This window comes from Labrus bergylta, chromosome 12, assembly GCF_963930695.1.
Source record: "Labrus bergylta chromosome 12, fLabBer1.1, whole genome shotgun sequence".
Taxonomy (NCBI): domain Eukaryota; kingdom Metazoa; phylum Chordata; class Actinopteri; order Labriformes; family Labridae; genus Labrus; species Labrus bergylta.
Genome location: NC_089206.1, coordinates 13409280 through 13432446, shown reverse-complemented (window position 1 = coordinate 13432446; position 23167 = coordinate 13409280). Strand labels below are relative to the sequence as shown.

Here is a 23167-nt window from a genome sequence, read left to right as displayed (position 1 = left end):
GCTCAGGGATTTCTGTGAAGATAAGCAGAGGGTGATTCAGCTGAGCTGTCTTTATATCTACTTGCTCTCCCCCCCTTTTTCATCTCCCTCTCCCTCTGTTTCCCTCTCTCTCCTCACTCGTGTTTGCATAGTAGACGAAAGCGGTGTGGACTACAAATGCGAGTGCACATGGCTGTTTAGAGAGGAGGGTAGTGTGTGTACCTTCAGCGTGTGTGTCTGTGAATGTACAGTGTACAATATGAGGTGTGTACTTTGGAGGGATATCAGTGGAGAGGAGTAGAGCAGGGGTTCCAGCTGTGGGTGCAGCCGTCAGTCAGGATGGTGCAGCGCTTCAGTCTTCGTAGACAGTACTCCAAGGTAGGTTTGACTCAAACAAGCTTGTTTGATTATTAAAACCACATCTGTGTATCTATCCACCAGGATGCAGCAGCTTCATGGCTAAAGGCGCAGTTGTGTTCTTTTTTTTGCTGCTAGCAAAGCCTTGTGTTTTTTGTTGCTGTCTTTTATTTCTTTCCTCACCTCTCTGCCTTTCTTTTCTTGTAAAATTTGGTAATATGTCACAGAGTTTGTGTTTTCGGCTGCTTGATCAGTCCTCTGTTCAGGGTGACAACAATCAAGTCTGCAGTCTGTTAAAGAGGAAAATGTATGCTATACCAACTATAATCTATTGGGGATAAACATTGTTCTCAGTCTTTTTTATTTCAACTTTTTTTCCCTTTGGGTTTCCATATACCTTACCTTAGTCGAATCATACAGTAACTGAGTGGTCTTTATTTACTCTGTCACAACTCCTGTTAAACAGTAACTTATGCTACAGCAGGAAGAGCCCCAGCCTTTAAGGTGTGGAGCCATCACCAAGGGACGTAATGATTGGTAAATATTTTCTTTGGTTATTGCTGATTGGGGAACATTCATGACTCATATGCAACAACAGGCTTGTTTTACTGTGCTTAACAACTGCCTATGTAAAAACTGTAACTGTCCCCTGGTGACAGTGCTACTAAAGGAGGGTGGAGGGGCTGTTTTCAAATTCTGTATATTTTCTGCTGTCTCGCTGTTCTGCAGCTGGTGCTTAGCCTGTGGGATTAGCTTCTGATTAATTGATTGACTGACTACACCCACTTCATTCATCTTTAGCTCTGTGTGATAGACAGTGCTGGTGGATGTTCAGGTTGCCAGAGGCATCAAAGTGTGCACAGATGCATACACTGGGCAGCTGGAGACACAGTCTCACTTTCATGCTTGTTGTCTTGACCTCCACCTCCTGGAGATTGATCAAGACTTGTCTTTCCTTTCTTCTCATATGGATGGAGGCACTAAACAAGAGTAAAACCCAATTGAGTAAGTGTATGGCTGCAAGGTGCAAAATGTTTGGTATCAGGATTTTAGACTTGTTTGGGTCTGGAGAAGGGGAAATAAAACAGGGTAGACGCTCTTGTGGGACATGAGCTATTGAGTTGAGACACAGCAGCCCTGAGGATGTTCCTCTTAAAATGTAAGATTTTAGTATGTGAAAGAGATTGAAGCTGTGTTTGTTTGTGGAGAAGAAACCCTCCTCCAGGGCCTGTCTGAAAACGTTTACTGACCTTGTCTCCATTGGAAAGATGACCCTGTCTTTTACTTCAGGCCATGTCTCCACATGCACACCTGTCTTCCTGCACAACCTTCTTTTGTCTATCACAGTGTTTTTGTCTCTATATCGAAAAATTATATCCTGTGTGCTCCTTCAGTAATGTCTAACCAGCTCAACATGACTCAGTTTAGCGCTTTTCTGAGGACAAACATCCTGCTGAGCTGAAGTCATGTAGATATGTGCTGACTAAAACTGAAAATACTCTGAGAAACCAGAATGATATTTAATGACTTCCTTTTTAAAAACGTACATTTTGTCCATCTTATGGCAGACTTGTAGCTTCCTTTGTACAATTATAGTTTAAATCCACAAATAGCATGAGAGAGATTGTTTTTTAACTAAGGGTCAAGTATGTGTGGAACGCACTGAATACCGAAATTCATATCTTTAATTTAAGTGGGTTTAAACTCAGGCATGTATGTCCTTTATGTGAATAGTGCTTTTATTCATCAGCTTCATTCTTTGAGAGAGACAAAGCAAATATTCAATATTTGGTAAGATACCAAAAGGAAAATAAGGGATTTGTTACATCTGGAACAAATTCAACCTGAATATTCTGGCCTTATGGATTGAATGCAAACATGTATCAATATAAACCAATGTCAACGATGTTACTTGTACATCAACTAAAGAACATTTTATTTTAAATGCTAAACTTTTCTAGGCCTATGGAAAAAAAAAAAATATATATCTATATATTACATTTTTTATTTTTAAAATGCATTTGGAATTGTTCTGAGGGCCAAATGTGGGGAAGGGCCGTATTCCGGCCCGCGTGCCATAGTTTGGGGACCCCTGACCTGGACCATCAGAAACCTCACACTCTTTCCTAGATTTGTGTTTTAAACATATATATATATATATATATATATATATAGAAATATTCTTTTTTTCCACACATCTTAAAGCCATGGGTTGTATTAGGGATTGTAATTCAGTATATTATAATGCACTTAAGACTGTCACTTATGGGATTCATAAAAAGCAGAATTAGTTTTGGTGTTTTTGACAATACAAACTCAATCATAAAGGATTAAGATTTCTTTTGTTACTCCTCTATGGCTCTCCTGTGAGAGATAACAGGAAGGAGAAGTGTCAGTGGGAGGCGCAGAACATCACCTGGTCCCCTGGGGCTTGTTCCTGCCTGCTAGTTCAACATCCTCATCAGTGTGCTCTCATTGTCTCTCACCTCCCCAGGCTACTGGCTGCCCTTTGATGGAGACGTTTTTGCCCTTTGCTTGTCCTGGAACTATTTTAGTGACATTGAATTATTTGAAAATCTCCAAAGACAATCGCAGGGTACTGTTAGAACAAATTCTCTTTTGTAAACCTGGGTCCCAGATCTTTATGACTTTTCTTCTTCTTTTTCTAATATTAATATTTTAACTATTGCTATCAAAACTATTTAGTCTTACCTAACCAGCCAAGCAGATGATCTCTTTTTCAAATTCAGCACAGTCACTAGATCATGCAGTCAAACCTGTGTATAATCAAACAAATGAGTTTCAATTGACTTTCAGAGATAGAGAGACCGCTATGGGAGGCTGACACATGTACTCTTACTCCACACAGGAAGTGATGTCATCCATACTGCTGCTTGTCAACTACCAGCCCGTACCCATAGTTTTCAAACACGGTGTGTGTGGGCGTGTCTTTGATGTTGTCAGTGTTCAGTCATGACTTTGTGTGGCTCAGAGTTGTTGATTTGAACATTCTTTTAAGTTGCAAATAAGTTTTGCAGATGTGTGACTTGTGCAAGATTTTTACTAACTTTCAGAGAAAGGACAGAAAATGGTTAAAAGGTGTTTATCTCTTCTTTTTTACTGTGTAGTCTTTCCAACTTACACTTTCATTTCTAATTTAGAATCTCAATCTGTCTTCACTTCATCTTTTTTTTCATTTTTTTACACTCTCTCTCTCTCTCTCTCCCTCCCTCTTTTACCTTTGCACTGTTTTTCTTGTTACATGTATTAAAGGCTGCCTCTCTTTAGCTCTCACCCTCTCTTCATCTCTTTCCCTCTCATCTGTGTTCACAGCTAAAACACTGGAGCTGGTTGCCCATCTCCATGGTAACAGGTTGATGTTCAAAGAGGGCCGTAGCAGCTTTACCCAGTTGAATGCTCACAGGTTTGTCATCTGATCTCAAAGCCACCTTTATCAGCCTGTCTGGTGGAAAACAACCTTATAGAGCAAAAGTGTGCTCTAAACTTAAACCCCTGTGCACTCTGCCACACAGGCCTACTTCTGTTCAATTTAGTTTGTTCTAAACCTGGAAACTAGGCTTCTTTTGTCAAGCATTGCAAATGGCAGGGCAACAAAGGAGAGGGGTTGGAACGGCAACCTATAGACAAATCATCCAAAGGATTTTTGGCCGCTGCCATCTTGTGGTGGCCGCAGTACTGCGGTGGCAGCTCAGCGTCTGCTGCTTACTGTGTCTGCAGTATTCATACAGAAAACATCTGACGATGAAGGTACTTTAATCAGGCGACCTTTACATATTATGCATCTTTTACAACAACAACAAACTGGTAACATAATGGAGAAATAAAGAGAAACTCAATCATCCGCCATTATGAAATGCTGTGTAATGTAACGTTGTTCTACAAGCTAGTTTATCTCAATCAGTTAACTGCTGCATTAAAACATCACATCATAGTTGCATTGTGAAAAACATTTGATATAGCATTTTTTTCCCCTAATAAGACTGGTCTGTAATGATTACATGCAGCTCTTACCTGACTATGCTCCCTGCACAGAAGAATGTATGTAAAGTGTCCGCTCTTGTACAGTGGGTGTTGTGAATTCCCCCTTTTTTTCCCAAAGTTAAAGTTTGTCATGACTGTCATGAGCACTCTACAGATTCTTCCTGACGTCCTTTTCATTGTTGTAAAAGGTACATTTAATGTAAAAGCTGTTGAAGGGAGACACCAGGGCAGTAATGGCGGCTTGTCAACTTCCAGTTTTTGGCTTGATTCGTCTATTGCTGAGATGTCAAAACTGAGGACACACAGCTGTTTCCTGTTTCTCTATCTATGTGTCTTTTAAAATGAGTTCTCAGCATGATGTACAAAGAAGGTGTGAATTGTGTTGCAGTGTCAGTAAGAAAGTGTTGTCCAGTTAATAGACCGTACTTTCAAAAGAATTAACATAAAAAAAGCAATACCGGTCGTTGAAATGTAAATGTTTTGTGTTACCATGTGAAAGCATAGAGTCACATTCTCATTTCATCAGTTGGTGTGTGTGCATCCTTTTTTGGTGTGTGTCTTTGTGTGTGCTTGAACCCTCCACCCAACAGTTTGTGTTCCCTTTGAAGTGCAGCCCCAGCCTTTTTAACAAGGCTGTTGAATATTCATTTGGATTTCACAAATAGGCCAACGCCCTATCCGGTGCTGATTATTATTACGCCTCCCGCCACTCAACACACATACACACACACACACACACACACACACACACACACCAGCAACCAGACACTCCTAGTATTGGACATCACACTTATATAGTTGATGCACATAACACAAACAATTTTGTGTGAAACCATTAAGGTGGACGTGTTGGTGTGAGAGGAGGGACTCAAAAGAGAGATGTTGGGTGTTAAAATGTAGTGTGTGTGTGTGTGTGTGTGTGTGTGTGTGTGTGTGTGTGATGTGATTGTATGAGGGAGGGTGTCATCAGGATGAACAGAGACATGGAGAAAGAGAGGGGAAGACAAAGCTGTGGTTTTCAAGCTATTCTTTCCTCTCAGCCAGTTTAATAGGCTCCTAATCTGGGTCTGCATGAGGAAGGAGTCTGCTGCAGCTCTGCCTGCTTCTGTGCTGCTATTAATAGACAGATGTCAGAACCAGTGCTGCTCAGGTTCACTTATTAAGGACATCTAAATTAATGTATCAACAGAGGGAAAGTCACATGTGTCTTAATAATCCCCTGTTAAGAAATCCATTATTTAAATCTTTTATTTTCTACATACCAATGACATTCACTTAGATATTATTAATATACAATTGTTTAAACAATGCTGTACTATATCTTGTAATTACAGCAACTTATTTGAAGATTAACTTTTAGCTTGAATTTTAGATTTAGCATGTCTGTACAAGAGATCATGTGCATGTATGTGTACATTCATGTCAGCAGTGAGTCACTATGGGTCATTCTTTGTGTATTTATTTTTGGCCTGCAGCTGGTCCTTCCTCTTTAGGCTTTGTGTGTTTGTGTGTGTGTGTAAGTAAGAGGAGGCATTAGTGTGAATGCATGCACGTGTTTTGCTATTTTCTCAGCCGTTGCACGATTGCCACATATCTGGCCAGTCGGTTACTGATGCTCTGGTCAACCTTGACCCACATTTCCGTTCCTCAGACACTATCCTCTGGCTAGGTGACTTCTTGGGTCTGCAGTGCGTACTTTAACTGAGGCAGCTGTCAGTACAGGGTCGGAAAGAAATATCACTGACCTGTCAACATACACTACTGTGCACCTTGAAGAAATGTCTTGTTTGGTTTTTTGTCTTTTTTGCTCAGGGTGGTCAGAAGAGATTGTTTTCAAAAGGAAATTGCTGAATCGCTGAGACAGAGAGAGACAAAGAGGGAGCACGAGACAGAGCAGAGAAAACAGAGAGACTCTGAGAGGGCATGCTCCGCATCCCTGCCACTCCCTGCTCAGTCTATATCATTTGTGTGACTCTGGTGAATAATGGATGAGGCTATAGATCGCTGAGCTCAGCTCTGCTCTACTGACCCACTTAGAACACACATGGACACACATTTCAAATATGATCTCAATCTCTAGAGAATATCATATTTTCTTTCCCCTAATACCTCGAACCATTCCACTCATTTTTTATGTGTCAGGCAGAAGAAATCATTTATTTTTTCCTGTTTACATTTTATCACAAAAGCTTAGTTTCCCACTGGAAAATTACCTTCAGACCACTGAAACAACAGTTCATGCTTTTGTTTCTGAAAGTAATGAAATCCACTTTTTCTGCTGGCTGACAAGAACTCTTAAGTCCCACTTTTTCTTTTCTCATCTCATGATCTCCTGCCTTGAAATATTATAAAACCACAGGGGTTCTTGACATATGAACACCTCCCCCCTGTTATCAGAATGGGCGTTAAGGCCCTATGTTCTATAGAGGCACCTGTGTGACTCTATATTATATAGGGTCTACATTATGTTACATAAAGGGCTGCTTGTCTGTAAGGGGACAAGGGGGCATGATAATGAAAGAATACAAGACAAAAATGAAGGGTTACTGACAGGAAATCTGTCCAGTAATATTTGCTGTCAGACAGACCAGTAACAGAGTCAGTTATCTTTTTTATTATTTGAGTATATTTTGGGCTCTTACTCCCCCTTGTGGGTTGATGTTGAAGTTGGTTGTGATAGTCATTTTCATTGTCCTCTGTTTATATTGATTAGTATTATGAAACATTCATACCTGCAATAGCAGTCACACAGCCTTAAGAATGTATTATGATATTACATTACTCCCTTGCTTCTCCTGGCCAGGGTAAACCTGCATAATGAACCCGTGCGTTTCCCAAATCATGCAAATGATAGTGAGTTTTTCAGCTCATTTAAATATGCTTCCATACATGAAACAAAGTCAGTTCAATTGTTACATTATCTGTATTTACAATGAGAGACCTCAATACCTTTTCTTTGGTTATAGCTGTCAAGCTGATGAGTACCAGACAAATGCCAATCCACATTATATGTCCTTAGAATGAAATCTACTGCTTCAAGGTGGCCTTATACAAAGTTTCCTATCCAGCCAAACATCCGCCATGCCCTGTCCTGCACCATCCATGAAACTGTTTCAAAGTGTTAAGTGGGTTCAGCATGGGGCCACAATTTTTGTTATTGGGTTTGGGAAGGGGGGGACGAGAAAACGGAGATGGGGCCGAATCAAATCAACTTTGACTGCCACAAAGCTGGGACTGTTTGTTCTAGATTCTTGATCTTCCTGCTTATGAATAGGCTGGCAGTGTTTTTGGGCATGCTTACTGCCCCATGGTTTTCTGGGTATTGTACATCATTTAGCCAGACCAACTCTGCATATTTGGGCTGGTGCCCTTTCTGTTTCACTGTTGCATAATCAGGATGGGTTGAATTGGGTGTAAACAGAAGCAGCTCCAACAAATACCAACCACCAAATATTGTTTCTTTGCACGTAATCACTCTGTTTCCCTTCATATACACTCACTGTTGTACATGTATACTTTTATCCCAGCCACCATATCCCTACTGTTGTTTACATACAGTATCACATCATGTCCTCCACATCCACATTCATTTTATTCATACAAACCAGGAAAAAGCAATAACATAATGGAGTAGTAACTTACCAAAACTGGATTTTTGGGGCTGTTTCAGTATCGATAGCTTTAGTTTGTACACTGTAGGATTTTTAACTGAAGCACACAATATAAACATCTAATCTAATCAACCCCTTAACCTATGTCATATATTTCTGCAGTGAAATATACCTAAATATTATGTATGATGTTCAAACATCATACCATATCTGTATCAACATACTGTTTGATGACAACATGTTGACACGGCTCTTCTTTTCAAGAACCCTTACCAGTAACCAGCCACCTTACCTTGTAATCAATTAGCCAGTTAAACAAATAAATTCAGTACCCTTGCCAGTCGGCACTACAAATACTAGTTGGTAGGGCTGCACATTAAATTGCACTAGCATCATTATCACAATATGAGCATTCAACACATCACAAAAGTCTGAATTTATTGCAGTATAAATTTCTAAAACATTTATAGAAGACTTTTTTTCTCACTCAGTGTGTGCACATTTAACCTGTTTGATGGAGGCCCAGGTATTATGGCCAGTTCAGTTTGTTTGAATAGTTTGAGTCCGATCCGTGCTCAGGCATGGTACACTTCCTTGGCCCTGGCACGCGGCACCTGGAAGAGGTGTGCTTCAGCACGGCACAGTTCATGAACCAGCACAAGCATGCGGTTATACAACGTGGAGAGCCTTCATTATGGAGAAATCCCGGAGTGTTCTGGCTGTATCTGACTAAAGTGACTCAAGATAAACCACAAAGTCAGTAAAGTAGCTGCCATGTTCTCCGTGTTGTTCTCCACAGACTTGACCGTGTGTCCCATTTTTTTTTTTTTTTTCCGAGTCCGCCTGTTTTGTAAACTAAGCACGCTTCATAATTAAGAGTTAATTAATTAATTAATTAATTAATTAAGAGTGCAGGCCAGCAGGTGGAATGGGGAGGGGGGGTGATCGTGCACCCCTAGTGAACCCTTAATATTCAAGAAGAAAAATTTGAAACTTCATCTAGCTAGCTCAGTATTTTGGCTTGTTAGTCACATTTCTAACAACTCTGCTATAAAGAATGCAGGAGGGCCTGGTCACACGCCTGGTTACTACTTTTTGATTTAAGTGCAGTCAGGCTCTTGGTGTGCTAACCTACCTTGTTGGACAGACAGACAGAGTTTCCGACATAGAACCACAACCTTTCACAGTTTTGTTTGTCCAGACAGGGAATGCAACTGAAAAAAATGTTATTGGTTGTGTTGTTATTGTCATTTGTTTGTTTTCCTTCTTGCCTGGCTCTCAGAGTTGCCAGTATTTTGATTGGATAGAAAGTTGTTTCACGCCCTCTAACCTCGCTAGTCATAATGGCCCCTGTGTATAAAGAGCCCAGTAGTTTATGTAACTGCTAATAGGGCCATTGATTATACCCCAGCTTAGACTAGGGAGAATTAGACAGCCTGGTTTGTACAGAAGGCTCCTTTTTTTTATGGGGACGGTATTGTTCAACAAGGCCTGAGCCCCGAGTCATGGTTGTCTCCTCTCTCAGGCTTGAATTACCCCCAGTCCATGCAGACAAAGCCCTCGCTCTTCTGCCTTTATGTAACCTCACACACCCCAAAACCACGGCACAGCATAAACCCTTACGCAATGACGCGGTGGGGCCCGTGTTGTGGAAAAATGGTTTGGTTGATTTCACACATGAATATATCATGTCACTTCCTTTACAGTTTATACTTTTAATATCTTTCCTAATCCCACTTCAGTTACCATCAGAACCAGCCTCTTCTGTTCTGGATCCTTCCAAACTTTCTGGCTGTCTAACATTCGCCTGGCCTCGGTTCAACACTAGGCTCTGTCCTCTGAATGACAATGAGTATTATGTATTATGAAAATCCTGCTGCTTTTCTCCTCAGGCAGATATAACATCAGCAAGTTGTTTAATGTTGGAAGATAATTATTTAGAGCATTGTCCAAACAGCAAATTACCTTTATTTTAAAACATAAATCTGGAAGCACTTTGAAAGCTAATTAAAACAACAATAAGCTAAGATCAGCAACCAGATAATGACGATATGCAAGCGTGCGCCAAGCGTTTTCTAAAATATTTAATTACACTTTATTTTGGCTGCCTGTCTTCTTAGAAACTTCAAACACTCCTTCAAACAGCGATCAAATTCAGCCAAGCCAACACATGAAACAAATTAGTTTTGAAAACATTTTATTACAAGCACGTTAGTTTAGATTTGTTCATTAAGTAGTTTTTTTTTTTAAATGGTTAAAATGAAGTCACAGAGTCTAGATGCTCTGATTTCAAAAGCTCTATCACCTTTGCTTGATCATTTCATTCTGGAACAACAAGGAGCAACCGATCTGAGGATCTCATGTTGCAGAGCTCTATTATTTGTGCATTTTGCATTAAAGTAAATGGTCACATGTGAAATAGTGACGAGATGATGGGATGTTCAAAACAAAACAAAATATTAAAAACATTTTTAGTTTTGCGCTCTGATCTTAATACTGACTTTACAGTACTCTTTATTGATGTAGTAAGACAGTTAAAGACATGGCAGCATTTCCATCTAATAATGATAATATGATAATTAACCTTCATACTGGAATTTGTCTCCATAGCATCTGTTGAATGCAGTACTGTTGCAGAAGACAATACTTTTTGAAATACAATAGATGCTCCTAATCTGTGATTTAAACAACACTCCTACAGTCTAAAGTCTTACTGCTAGGTGTGTCATGATGAACATTCATGCTCTAGCTTGGCCACATACTTCAGCAGGTCATGTCCCTTAAAGACATGAGCAAAATGCACGTGACATGTTGATTAAATTAGGTCATTGTTTTGTCAACAAGGTACTTCCCCCAGTAAATGTGATTTTTTTTTTCTAAACTAGTTTGGTCTAAAATGTTGCTTTCCACACATTGACATATGTAAACTCATCTTTTCTAATTATAACAATACAAAAAATAGTTTGTCCAATTATTCTATTATTGTTTGAATGGTCCCAATTATTATGAATAAACCCAATGACAGCCCCAGATGTCTTTCTATTACCTAATTCTGAACAGCTAACAAGGCTATAGTATGGTTAACCATTCCTGAAGAGCAACACATTCTCTTTTTTTTGTTTTACATGTTTTAGCTTTCAAGCATCTTTTACTTGTCAAGGCACGAGTTCACCCCCCTCTGTGGGTTTATCATTGCGGAGCCACTCTGCTATTCTAAGTATGTTATTGAGGAATGCAGTCAGAGAGTTTGTAAAGTTATCCTGAGTCACCCTGAAAGCTTCTGTTTTCCTGGACAGACAGGAGCTGCTGGGGGCCACACAGCCCCCATAGGAGACTCGGACCTCAGGCTGGAATGACGTGCTGAGGCCAGGGTAAGGAATGAATGCATTCTTGTTTGAAAGCAGCCTGTTAGTCCGAAGAGAGTGTGGGATTCCCCTGTATGACTAAAGGTTGACGGCAAAGTCATTTGTCGAAAACAAAAACAAACACCCATCATTGGTGGTTGACACTTTGAGAAGTGCTGGTGTGATTTTTCACTCACTTATGATTAAGTCCAGGAAGTCCAACAGCTGTTCAAACTTCTAAACATAGTGTTATGACTACATAGGGTTTCACTAAGTTGAGATCTACGCATTACTTTTCAAAACTATATCTGGATTGAGACATTAGTTGTTACTAAATGTACCTCTACTGACGTTTTTAGCAAGGTGTAATTCCTAAACTGAGAAGGCTTAAATTGACATGTTTTTAAGACAACACTATATAAGATGTTTAGGTTAGGACAAATGAAATATTTAATTTACAAAATGTACACTTACTGACATACTCATATTTTGCGATTCATTTATTAAAAGATGAAACAAAGACAAACCTTCATTTATAGATTTCCTGCAGATTTTTTCTATTAACATCCTCACTACAGTTTGGTTAAACATTAATGTTAAACCTCCGATTTAGTCAAACTTCCTTGAGTACATTATCGAAAGTTTTTAGCTGAAGTGACCTAAATAGCTGGTGTAATCCTATCCAGATGTGTTCTGTTGTCCTTTCACTTGTGTTTTTGAAAATGTAGAGTTGATCAGGGATTGTAATTTCAGTTTTAACCATCATAACTTACTTTCTTTTGCAACATTAGTGGCTCATACTAGACAGCTGGCGCTACCGTGTGTCCATTCGATGTAAGACTTGGATCGACCCCACATGCCACACTTCCACTTCCAAATTGAACAAGTTGGGATCGCTCTTACATAAGCAGCCTTAACCTTCTCTCTCATGGCCCCCCCTAACTCCTCCCACTCTCTCATTAAAGCCTGTATTCATGCTCTCACATCCCCCTCCCTCCTGTCGGCCTCTGTACTGAAGTCTTTAGTAGCCCTTGTCCTGCTGTACCCCCTAGGCTCCCTGCTTTGCTTTCCCTGCCTAATTGGTTTGTACACTTTAGGAAGTGATGGTTCAAAAGAAACCAAGTCTTACTCCGAAAGTTCCTGTGCTGGAGCTCCTAACCCAGTGTGTTTCGGGGCACTTGAATAAGACTTTGTATGTGTTTGGTCGCAGGTAAGGTGACCAACGCGGTGTGAACCACTGATTTGGTACATTTATAGCACCAACAAGTGCAAACAATTAGTAGTGTTTAGTAGTTTTATATTTCCCGAACATCAGTTTGTTTTTTTCAGCATTCTCGTAAAAAAGTGATCACAAGCTGTTGCTGTGAAAACTCAGTAGAATTAGAACATGCAGTGATGAAACATTCCTTTCATCTGTGGATAAGTAACACAGTGACGTAGTCTTGGACTATCGTCACGTGTTCCTGCATATGCAGAGTTTTGAATAGCAGCTTTGTAATTGTCATATGACTGTGTAATCTGTGTAATCTGGATGTTTCATGGTTGCAAGTATTTTTCTCCTCTCACAACAAAATACAATTGTAAATCCTTTTTGCGTCTGTGTGTTTCAGGACATACATCCTATGTGTAAAAAGAAGCTCAGTTCAGGCAGTGCCGTGCTTAGTGTTTCGGCAGAAGCGTTCAGTTTAACTGTACTGTAGTTGCGAAGGCAAGCAGGTGGTTGAAGGTGACTCATTACAGCGTGATCACTCTGGAAACTGATTGGCTGTGACAATCAAACTGTGTGGTAATTGAAAATGGGAGTTCAAGGTTTTTTCCCTTTCTTTTCTGCCTGAGCTAGCCACCGTTTTGCTGCTTAGCTGGCCTAGAACAGAAGAAAAGCTCCCCCCCGCCCCTCGCAAAGCTTTCTCACAACTCCTCTCTCCTTCGCTCCCTATCGCTTCGTCTCCCTCTAAGTGACAGCTCCTGGTGGGCTCTTTTTTTTTTTACTCTGCTCCCTCACTCTCCTCACATCCGTCCTCTGGGTTTCTGCCTCTGTTTTCCTCCCTCAAAGGATTTTATCCCCGATGGACTCTTTTAACACTTAACTTCTCAGTAAACTTTTCCTTCTTTTAACCCTGCATCCAACCGGCTCTGCCAGCCATCATCCGATTAACTGCCTCCGCTCTGTCAAACCCAAACCTGCTTCAGATGGACCCTTTGCTCCAGAGGAGTCTTTTGCTCTCCCACTGTTGAAGGCTGTCTGTGAGCGTTCTGCTCATCCAAGCGCATGTGTGTGTTTCATAGGCTGTCTGCCTGTTGCTGTGTACAGTGGAGCGTGTTCATGGGCTTTGAGGAGCGGCTGCTTTATGAACAAACAGCACAACACTCTCTAGACTCTGCAACTATCAATAGTCACCGTTTATTGCTGGAGGGACTGAGCACTCTATAGATTCTGGATATTCAATCAAGTATTCCAGTTCCAAAGAGTCTCTGCTTTTCTGTTTTCAAGTGGAGCCTTTGTCCAATGGACTTTGAGCCAATCCTATTTTGTTTGTCCTGAGTGATGGGTGCTCTCCCAGGGCCTCGCTCATCCTCTCTCCCCCTGCTGTGGTCGTGTCCCGGGGGAAACCAAAAGAGATAGACGGATCAAACAAAATCAAACCCGCATGCATGCGTCTACTTGCCATGGAGGTCATCCTCAACCTGGTTACAGCTGAAACCTCTCCTCTTCCCATTCCCACCACTGTGAGTCTCCAATATATATAGTGCTGGTGTTTGTATATTCTTCCAATTTTTTTTTCCCAACTTTGAGGTTGTTGTTTTTTTTTTTTTTAAATCTTCAGAGTTTCAAACCTGTATCATCAATCCAGTTCATGTGTTTACCTTAATATGTTTGTGTGGACTCACATATTGTCATGTGTGTGTGTTCTGCACCTTGTGATTGAAACTAAATGCAACACTGTTGAAACCTAAAGAGGCATTTCAAAATCTTGGAAGCAGCAAATCTGGAAGGAGACCAGTCTCTTTGTGTAAAAAGGATTTGTCTGGAAACCATTCGGATTGAAGGTCCTTGTTGTAATTGTTGGGCCTTAGAAAATCCTCAAATCTTTCCCAAGACCTGACCTCTCAGCTGTTCACGTGTTTCTTTTGGATGTGAACACAAATTATTTTTTTCACACCCTTGGAAATATACTGGCAGGTATTTGCTTTGTGTCTGTGTGTTTGCAACTGTGTGTCTGCCTCTTTGTTGTTCATGGCCATTGGAGCAACGTTGTGCTATGTGCTAATTCTTGAGTGCATGTGTTGGGTTAACTGACTCTAGTCCAGCATAACAAGGAGTTATGTAATTTTCTATATCTGATGAAAAGCGTTCATTGTGGCCACTTTAAATCCCCTTAACAGCAGCAAAAAGTGGATTTCCATTTTTTTAAATTCAGCACTGCTTAATTTAGCATGCCTTTATGAGGACTGAAACCATGAGAAAATGAGAGCAGGACAGTAGAAAAAGGGTTAATGGTTAGACATGTCACATATTTGTTTATTCTGATATTTTTACAGAATTAAAGACTCCAGTGCAACTACAAACCACATGAACCCACATGCACTTCACTGCATGCTTACGTAATTTCCACAACTCAGTCACACACCATCACCCACAACCTGAGACTTTTTATCTGTTCAAAAAAAAAAGAAGATATCAAGATCACTAAGTACTGTCATGTTGTTGCCACGACAGCCACTTTCTGATCCCCAGACTACAGGGTCAAAGATCAAACGGAGTAATCAGGAGTGTGAAGTTCAGTCAGTCAGAGATGATTGGTTGGGATTTCTTATTGATAGGGTCAGAGAGATATAGGTTGTATAAATGCAGTGAAGACTGCAGTAGGCTACTATGAAACATTTCTGTTTACAGGTTGAAGGATCACAGAAATTATTTTAGCACAGCCCTTAAGGTATTTCTCATGTCCACCATGGATCCAAGCTCCTTTCTCTCATGAATATTTGACTCTGCAGATTAGCTGGTTGGAGATCTGCAGCTCACCTCTGCTAATAGCTGCTAAACTTGGTATGTTCTAAGACATGCAGCACTGCTGCACATTTTCGGTATACAGTATGAGAATGCTGTCACCAGAAATATGTAGAGCAGAACAAATTTTTCTTAAAGTTAGATATCTCTATTGCATCTCTGTTTGTGAAACCAGCGCTTGACATGAAGCACAAGCGGTTATGACGGGAAGCTCACAAACCACTCAGGAGGAATGCGAGGCTTAACAACCAGCAAGGTACCGTACTTCTCACTGGCACATACAAACATACAAAGAAAGAGAAAAATTGTCCTTGACCAAAGTGAATGAAAAAAAAAACAGAAAAAAGGGCAAGATAACAAGAGTTTCAGACAAGAGTGTTTATATTCAAAACAATCACAGCACAGCTCAGGGATGTACTTCATGATTGCCATGTTTAGGCTAAATACATGTGAGAACATTATATAAGTTATACGTCTAAAAGATAACAATTGTTATGATGATGATGATTAGTTCCAGGGATATTGTGTTGAGAAAAAACCCACATCTTAAAATGGGTGGGATAAGCAACAACTAGGGTTGAAAATACAGTTCAAACTCCAGCCATCCCTGAGCAGGTCAGGGTGTAGGTATCAACCGATGAGTGTGACAAGAAGCCTAAGACTGTTTGTTTCCATTCTATAACCATCAGAACATCTAGGTGTAAGCTGAGCCTATTCTCACCTGAGTTATTTGATTAAAAAAGACAGTAAACAGGATTTAGAGGAGAGAAAGGGCGAGTTGTATTCAGCAGAGTTTGTCTTGTCTGGGGCAGTACAAGCTGTTCTTGTGTGTTTCTACTTATATGTGATGCATTTTTAACAACATTAGCCTACTAATGCTCTCTAAATGCCCGTTTGTGCTCAATATATGGCTGTAAGTCTCAATGTTTAGGCTCAACGTGGTTTCGCCAAGGTTTCTGTAGGATATCGGGTCATTTTGAGTTACACCTTCAAGCCTTTAACCAGAGGCTTTTGCAAAACCAGACCCACAAGCAAGCACACCCAGTTTAGCGTGTGGGGTGAGCCTTCTTCAACAGTATGTATATGAATGTAATGAGCCACAGGGCAGGGGACAGGACCAGGCAGCCCCCCCCACACACACACACACACACGCACACACGCACACACGCACACACGCACACACGCACACACACGCACACACACACGCGCGCGCGCACGCACACTTACAAAAACCACACTTTGTCTCTCCCATTAGGCTACACAAGATCCAATGATGCAGTGCCTATCTCTTCTTGCTTCAGTGACTCAGCACATCAACATGTTCGGCTGTGTTAACCCTGGGAAATTAGCCTAATCCTTCAGCTCACCATCTTTAATTACAAGCACGATTAGTCACAGAAAAACATCAGCCATTAGGGGATGATACTGATCTTTCAGACTGTTTGTACGGTAACTGGTACTCCTTTTCTCCGTCAGAGAGTTTAGGATGAAGCATCACTTTGCCATGTGAGGTAGCATAACAGTAGTGAGTAGAAGTGAGATCATCACTGTGCAGGAACCAGTCATGGAGAATATATGAGCCGCCTGTAGAGCTACGAGCATATAGACTACTACTTACTTTACGTAAGTAAGGAATTATGCTGACAGTGATTTTTTGATAAATACAAGGGCAATGATTTGGTGCCAGTGTGTACAGGTCACTAGGCCCTCGTGTATCAATATCTAAAACCTTTATCTCCTCTGTATTGCAGGACATTCCAGTTCATGGATAATCTCAATCGCCCTTTGCCCTCTTTATCTTTATGTTAGCTTAGAGGCGCATATTTGATTATACAGATAAGACATCAGTAAGACAAGACTAAACTTTGCATTTAGTCCATGAAGTTGTCGTATGCATGTAATGGGCATTTCAGTTATGCTCTACCTCATAAAGCTATTAATATTGTTTTGATAAAAGAGCAGACCAGGTGCTGCTCTGACACATCCCCTCTTAGTTCTTTACGGCGTCTGCCCAGCAGGCTATTCTAGTTCTCTGATACATTTGAGCGCCTTGGCTTCCTGTCATAAGAATGTAATAATGATTAAACCTACTGTAAATAACATTGATTGGGCCTTCTTGTAGTCCATACTGTTGGACAGCAATCTAGAGCAGTAACCTTAAAATTAAATTACCCCAAAAACTTTGAATGAGCTGCTAAATCTGTTGTGGCTCTCAGTACAGAGGAATGTGCCCTTGGCTAAGTGTGTATGCATGTGTAGGGATGTCAGACTGGTTTTTCTTGTCCTCTATACTTGTCTCTCTTGGCTGGCACACATACAGACAGAGAGACTGGGAGGTGATAAAGTCACACATTTGGATCCAGACTCACAGTCTGCCCCTCTTATTCAACTGACGTGATGTCACATCACATATCTGAATGTACGAGATGAGTTGAGGATGCCTGTAAATAAATAACAAAGCATTTTTTTTGTAAAAAAAAAAAAAAAAAGGAAACAAACAAACATTATTTGTGTGGGTTTGTTGTTTTTTGTGTTATTTATTCATAATTGTAGTAAATACATTCATAGCCTGCAGTTGGATATCCAGCTCCTTCTTCTACAAACTACATGTTTGAGTTTATGATATTCATTTAGCTCCAACAATTCATTCAACTTTTTGAACGGTCTATAACTACATTTTCTTGAATTTTGAAAATTAAGCAACAATGAAATACAAAATTAGTTGTTTTTTTTACATAAAAAAGTGATGTCACTGAAGTTAAGGTATATAATTAACATCAAATCCTTAACATAGACCCTTTGATGTTTTCTAATTATATTGTTGGATTATTATTTATGCAAGTTTGTGTAAGTAGCATTACTGTTGTATAGAGGTAGAGTTAATTTGAAAGTTAATTTATATGTGAGATAGTTTAATATGTTATAAATGTATCACATATATCCGATCATTATGTTAAAAAAAAGTAACCCTAGCTTTCAGAAAATGAACAAGGAAAATGAAGTACATATTGCATTCCTGAATAATGTGACTTCAGGTAAGATTAAAAGGAAATACTCAGGTAGAGTTGAAGTAATTTAGACCTAATTAAACTAAGTACTTGATAGACTAAATATAACTCAGGTGCTTTGCTGTGAACAGGTATCAACTTGTTTAATAAATACAGTTTCGAACTCAAGGAAATAAAGATAAAATACATTTTTCAGACAAGTGACAAGCTATAAGTAATACTTAATCAAATCTTTTATTAGAATTATTCTGAAATTTCTGTAAAATTTATTCTCGGAGGGAGAAGTCCCTGACTGTGCAGCTATTTCTGTTCTCGTGAGGATGATTGACGGCTGCGTGCCGGGCAGCTCAGAGGATGATGTCACCCTCCAGCTGGGAGGGAAGGGGCGGAGCCTCCCGGTCAGCCCAGCGGAGTGAGTTACAGGTGCGCTTCAACTTTCACAACAAGAAACCCGGAGAGTGGGAGCGGCGGGACAGGAGGGTCATGCGAAACTTTAAAACAATCGGCGCGGTTTTCATATGCTAATACTCAAGCGGCTTTGCTCAACTTCAGCGTCAGAACTGATATAAGTTCTTCACTGCGCCCTTACTTGTGGAACGATGCATTGGGAACAGTTACTCCGTTTGACGAATGGCAAGGTGAGATATTAAGATCGCGTTTTTTATAACTGATAAAAGAGAGGTACTTTTAGGCAGGTTAGTTGTTTCTCCTAGCTTGACATCTTGTGGGAGACAGAAGCTTGTAACGGAGTTTGGTTTTCTCCTGGATGTGTTGTGGTTTGGTGTTGTTTACTGTGGTTAGTCATGCTGCTGCACATGCAGGTGAGCCTCTGGTGCATTTGTTTTGACCTGTTATAGAGTGGTAATAAGGTCACGTCTCTATTAAAGCTTCGGGATGTGTGGGTGGTTGATGCCAACTTCCCCAGTGCGTCTTTGCTCTTACTCTCTCCCCTAATCCTTTTCTTTTCTTCAATCTGAGTAGCTTCTGGGCTCACTTATTGTGCTGTCTTGGTTAGATGCATGTGTCCTGTTCACACTCAGTGATGAGAAGAAGAATATTTTGATCACATCCCCTCTGATACTGTAGCTCCTGCAGTGTTCTGTGTGTGTGTGTGTGTTTCCCCTGAGGTGTTTGAGAGAATGAATCACATCCGCTGCTGGTAATTTAAGGTCTTGGGTTCATCAGCTTTTATTTACTTTCAGCGAAGATACATGAAAAAACAAGTTTAGATAGTGGCTTTTATTTTTACAAAGGTTTTTTTTGTGGCTTACAGACCAAATCAGGACGCTATCAAAGAAGCAGCGATGACCAATATTCCTTGGAAGGATTGTAAACAAAAATCTAATATCCTGCCAGTTTTGTCCTGTATTGTTGTCCCCTGAATAAACAACAAAACAGTAGGCTGATACTATTTTTATTCTGTTCCCCCAAAGAGAGATAGACTTGCAGAAAGCTCTGGAATCACAGCTTGATTTATTAAGTCTTGTTTGGCATAGAATCATTGAGTATTATTTTCTTCCACTTTCATTTGCCTTGTAAAGTCCTCAATATGGAAATATTTGTCATCTTCCTCTTTACAGAAACTGACCTGACCGTAAGTTGCTTTTTCAGATGACTCTATTTGCCCTCTTTCCCGGCGACTGGCTGCAAAAATGCAGAAGCCCTTTTCTTTCTGTGTCTGTCAGCAAAATGACCAAGAACGCTAAATATGCTCACACTTTTTCTTCCCTTTTTTGCCTCTTTAATCCCTTATTTCCTACCCCAACCCTTTGCTGTCCCCCTTCCTCTATGCCCCCCCCCTCCCCACACCTCAGATCGACCGGCTGGAGGTTAGCGGGCTTGGCCAAACACCCCTGGCTGTTTCCTGTGGGGCGGACAGTTCATTCCCAGGAGGTGAGGATGGCACCCCAGACCCTCAGCGCACAAAGCAGGCCATCGCTCACCTGCAGCAGAAAATCCTCAAACTCACAGAGCAGATTAAGATCGAGCAGACCGCCAGGGATGACAACGTTGCAGAGTACCTCAAACTGGCCAATAATGCTGACAAACAGCAAAGCACACGCATCAAACAGGTAAAATGAGCTGTTGTACTTAATGAAACCATTTCTAAGCACATGTCTTTAAGTGTCAATCAGTGCAACAGCACCTAACCTGTTTGTTCCGTTTGTTTGTCCCTAGAGGAAGAGAGGGAACTTTCTTAATGTATTGGAGGAGAGGAGTTGTTTACTGCAGTGTCATTTTTGTCTAATAAATGGTCATTAATAAAAGCCTGTTCTATCACTGTCAGGTTTTTGAGAAAAAAAATCAGAAGTCTGCGCAGACCATCCAGCAACTGCAGAGGAAACTGGAGCACTATCACCGGAAGCTGCGGGAAGTGGAGCACAACGGCATCCCTCGCCAGCCGAAGGATGTTCTGCGGGACATGCAGCAAGGCCTGAAGGATGTGGGAGCCAAAGTCACAGGCTTCAGCGAAGGCGTGGTGGACAGTGTAAAGGGAGGACTCTCAAGCTTCTCCCAAGCCACCCACTCTGCCGCAGGGGCTGTTGTCTCCAAACCTCGCGAGATCGCCTCGCTCATTCGTAACAAATTTGGCAGCGCTGATAACATCCCTTCGCTCAAAGACTCTCTCGATGACCCTTCGGTCGAAGAAGCTGTGACGGGAGCTGGCGGACATTCCCTGGGCATTGCTGGGCATCACCTCCAGCCCAGTCCCAAGTACGGTAGTGAGGACGACTGCTCTAGTGCTACTTCAGGCTCTGCAGGGGCCAACAGCACCACAGGGGCCCCTGGAGGTCCACCCAGTTCCAAGGGCAACACGTTAGAAAGGAGCCAGAGCTCCAGCCTGGACATGCTTTTGCAGGAGGTGCAAGACCTGAGGGAGGGCCAGTCAAGGCTAGAGGAGAGCCTGGATGGTTTGAAGAGCCACTATCAGAGGGACTACTCGGTTGTTTTGCAAGCACTGCAGGAGGAACGCTTCAGGTACACAGAGAAAGAAAAATACATTTGTTTATTTTACATTCCTGAAGCATTACCAGTTTAGCCCAAGAAATCCCCTAAAAGTCCAGCAGAGTGGAATGAGTTATTTTTGGAACAAACTGCACCCATGCCATTCTGTGATATCATCACGCTGCTTATGGTCATATCATCAATCTAATGCTTAAGAGAACGGTAATGTGTATCGTGCTGATTTCCAAGTGGCAGTCCTATTATTTTTTGATACATATTTTTTAAGAGTTTTTTAAAGTTTTGTTTCAGTCACTATTTGCAAAAGTCAGTTCATAGTCTATGTGATAGAATGATCCTCAAACAACTTCAGTTAGCATTCAAACTAAACTTTTTTATGAACTTTACTAGATCCAGCCTCTTGAAATAAATTGAATGTTGTGTTGTTCTGTCACAAAATGTGGGGGTTTAAATTGCAATCTTTTAAAAAGTGACTTAAACACCTCCATAGGTCATACGTGTTTTCTTATAATACAAAATCTGGCACATTATTTCTTGCCTTTTTTCCAATTCCTGCACAACTCATCTCAGACTCAGATGTCTCTATGCAGCTTTTAATTTGGTCCGTCTGTGGGCAGTTGGCCTTAAAAACACACCGACATGCCTCCAAAATGTTTTGACAAGAGGGCACAAAGATTAAGAGAGCAGCACAAGAAGGCAAGAAGGCAGTTTAGTGAACAAAAACATGAGACGTTTTCTCCCCTAATAGTCCCATGGTGTTTGTATAAAAAGGGTTTTAAATCACACTCCACATGACGTACACTATTTGCTTATTTTACTTGCCTGAAATGATCAGTAAAACTGGTTTAATAAGGAAACAAACACAAGGGAAAAACATGTCCGCTATCTTTTCTTTCCCTGACATAGTCAGATTGATTGCCCCTGCCTAAAGAAACAGCAGTAAGGACCCTTCTCTTTCTGCTGCTTACCTACCATTGGCCACTCTCATACTGCTAACCATATCTGATTGGCCAGGTGGATCAGCTGATAAGTAAGCGTGTCCTAATCTTGTCAGGACAAGTCATCAATCCAGTCAGGTGCCAATTTGGTCAGATGGCTTGTACTAATTCCTGCATGTGTCTGAGCTAATTGTGGCCCAGACTCTTACGTGTGTCTGTGCATGTGTGTGTTTTCTGTGTGTTCAGGTGTGAACGTCTGGAGGAGCAGCTGAACGATCTCACAGAACTTCACCAGAACGAGATCCTCAACCTCAAGCAGGAGCTGGCGAGCATGGAGGAGAAGATCGCCTACCAGTCGTATGAGAGGGCCAGAGATATCCAGGTTTGTTCGGCTACTGTCAACCAGCACACTGACCGTGTCAGAAAAATAAATGACCAACTATAAAAAATCAGATCAGTCAGAATCACATTTAATCGTCTCTGTAATGGTACTTCAAATTGGCTGTTTAAAAAAATGACAGTCTGTTGTATAGAGAACTATCGGTAATTGATGAGAAATGAAAGACGACAGAGCAACGTCTGCAATTAAAGAGCAATTTCTGTTCCTCACTTCTGACCATTGAAATCAGTTACATATGACCTGATACAGGAACAGCAGGAATCACTTTTGTCAAAAGTTTACTTTCAACACAATGCTGCCTTTGTCTTAATGATGTTAACTAGTCCCTGCTCTCATGGCTGTCAGCCAATGGCATGCTTCAAAGCTTGAACAGGCTTAGCCAATGCAACTGAAATGAGCTAAGTAGCTCTTTCCAGCTGGAACAAAAATAACAGCAAGGTAATTGTTCTTTGATGTTTTTATTTATTAAGAAGGTCAAAATGTCGTTAAGAAATGACCATCGCTTACATTTAGTCAATTCAAAGAGTGTCACAAGTAACTATTTTACATCTATAA

General features: G+C 40.9%; 1 protein-coding gene across 8 annotated transcripts in view; it reads left to right on the top strand.

Annotated features, from left to right (window-relative positions):
* Positions 1–23167, top strand: part of tmcc1a (transmembrane and coiled-coil domain family 1a) — a 41031-nt gene that overhangs the window by 14366 nt on the left and 3498 nt on the right. For 3 of the 8 annotated variants that reach the window (XM_020629516.3, XM_065961251.1, XM_065961250.1), the window contains 3 exons: positions 20125–20382; positions 20598–21289; positions 22459–22594. In XM_020629516.3, coding sequence (XP_020485172.1) covers positions 20125–20382; positions 20598–21289; positions 22459–22594 — 1086 coding nt within the window. Of the gene's footprint in view, positions 1–88; positions 358–13308; positions 14021–15098; positions 15559–18006; positions 18949–20124; positions 20383–20597; positions 21290–22458; positions 22595–23167 lie in introns of those variants that run through there. The other 5 variants (XM_020629520.3, XM_020629518.3, XM_065961252.1 and 2 more) reach the window with 5 other exon arrangements.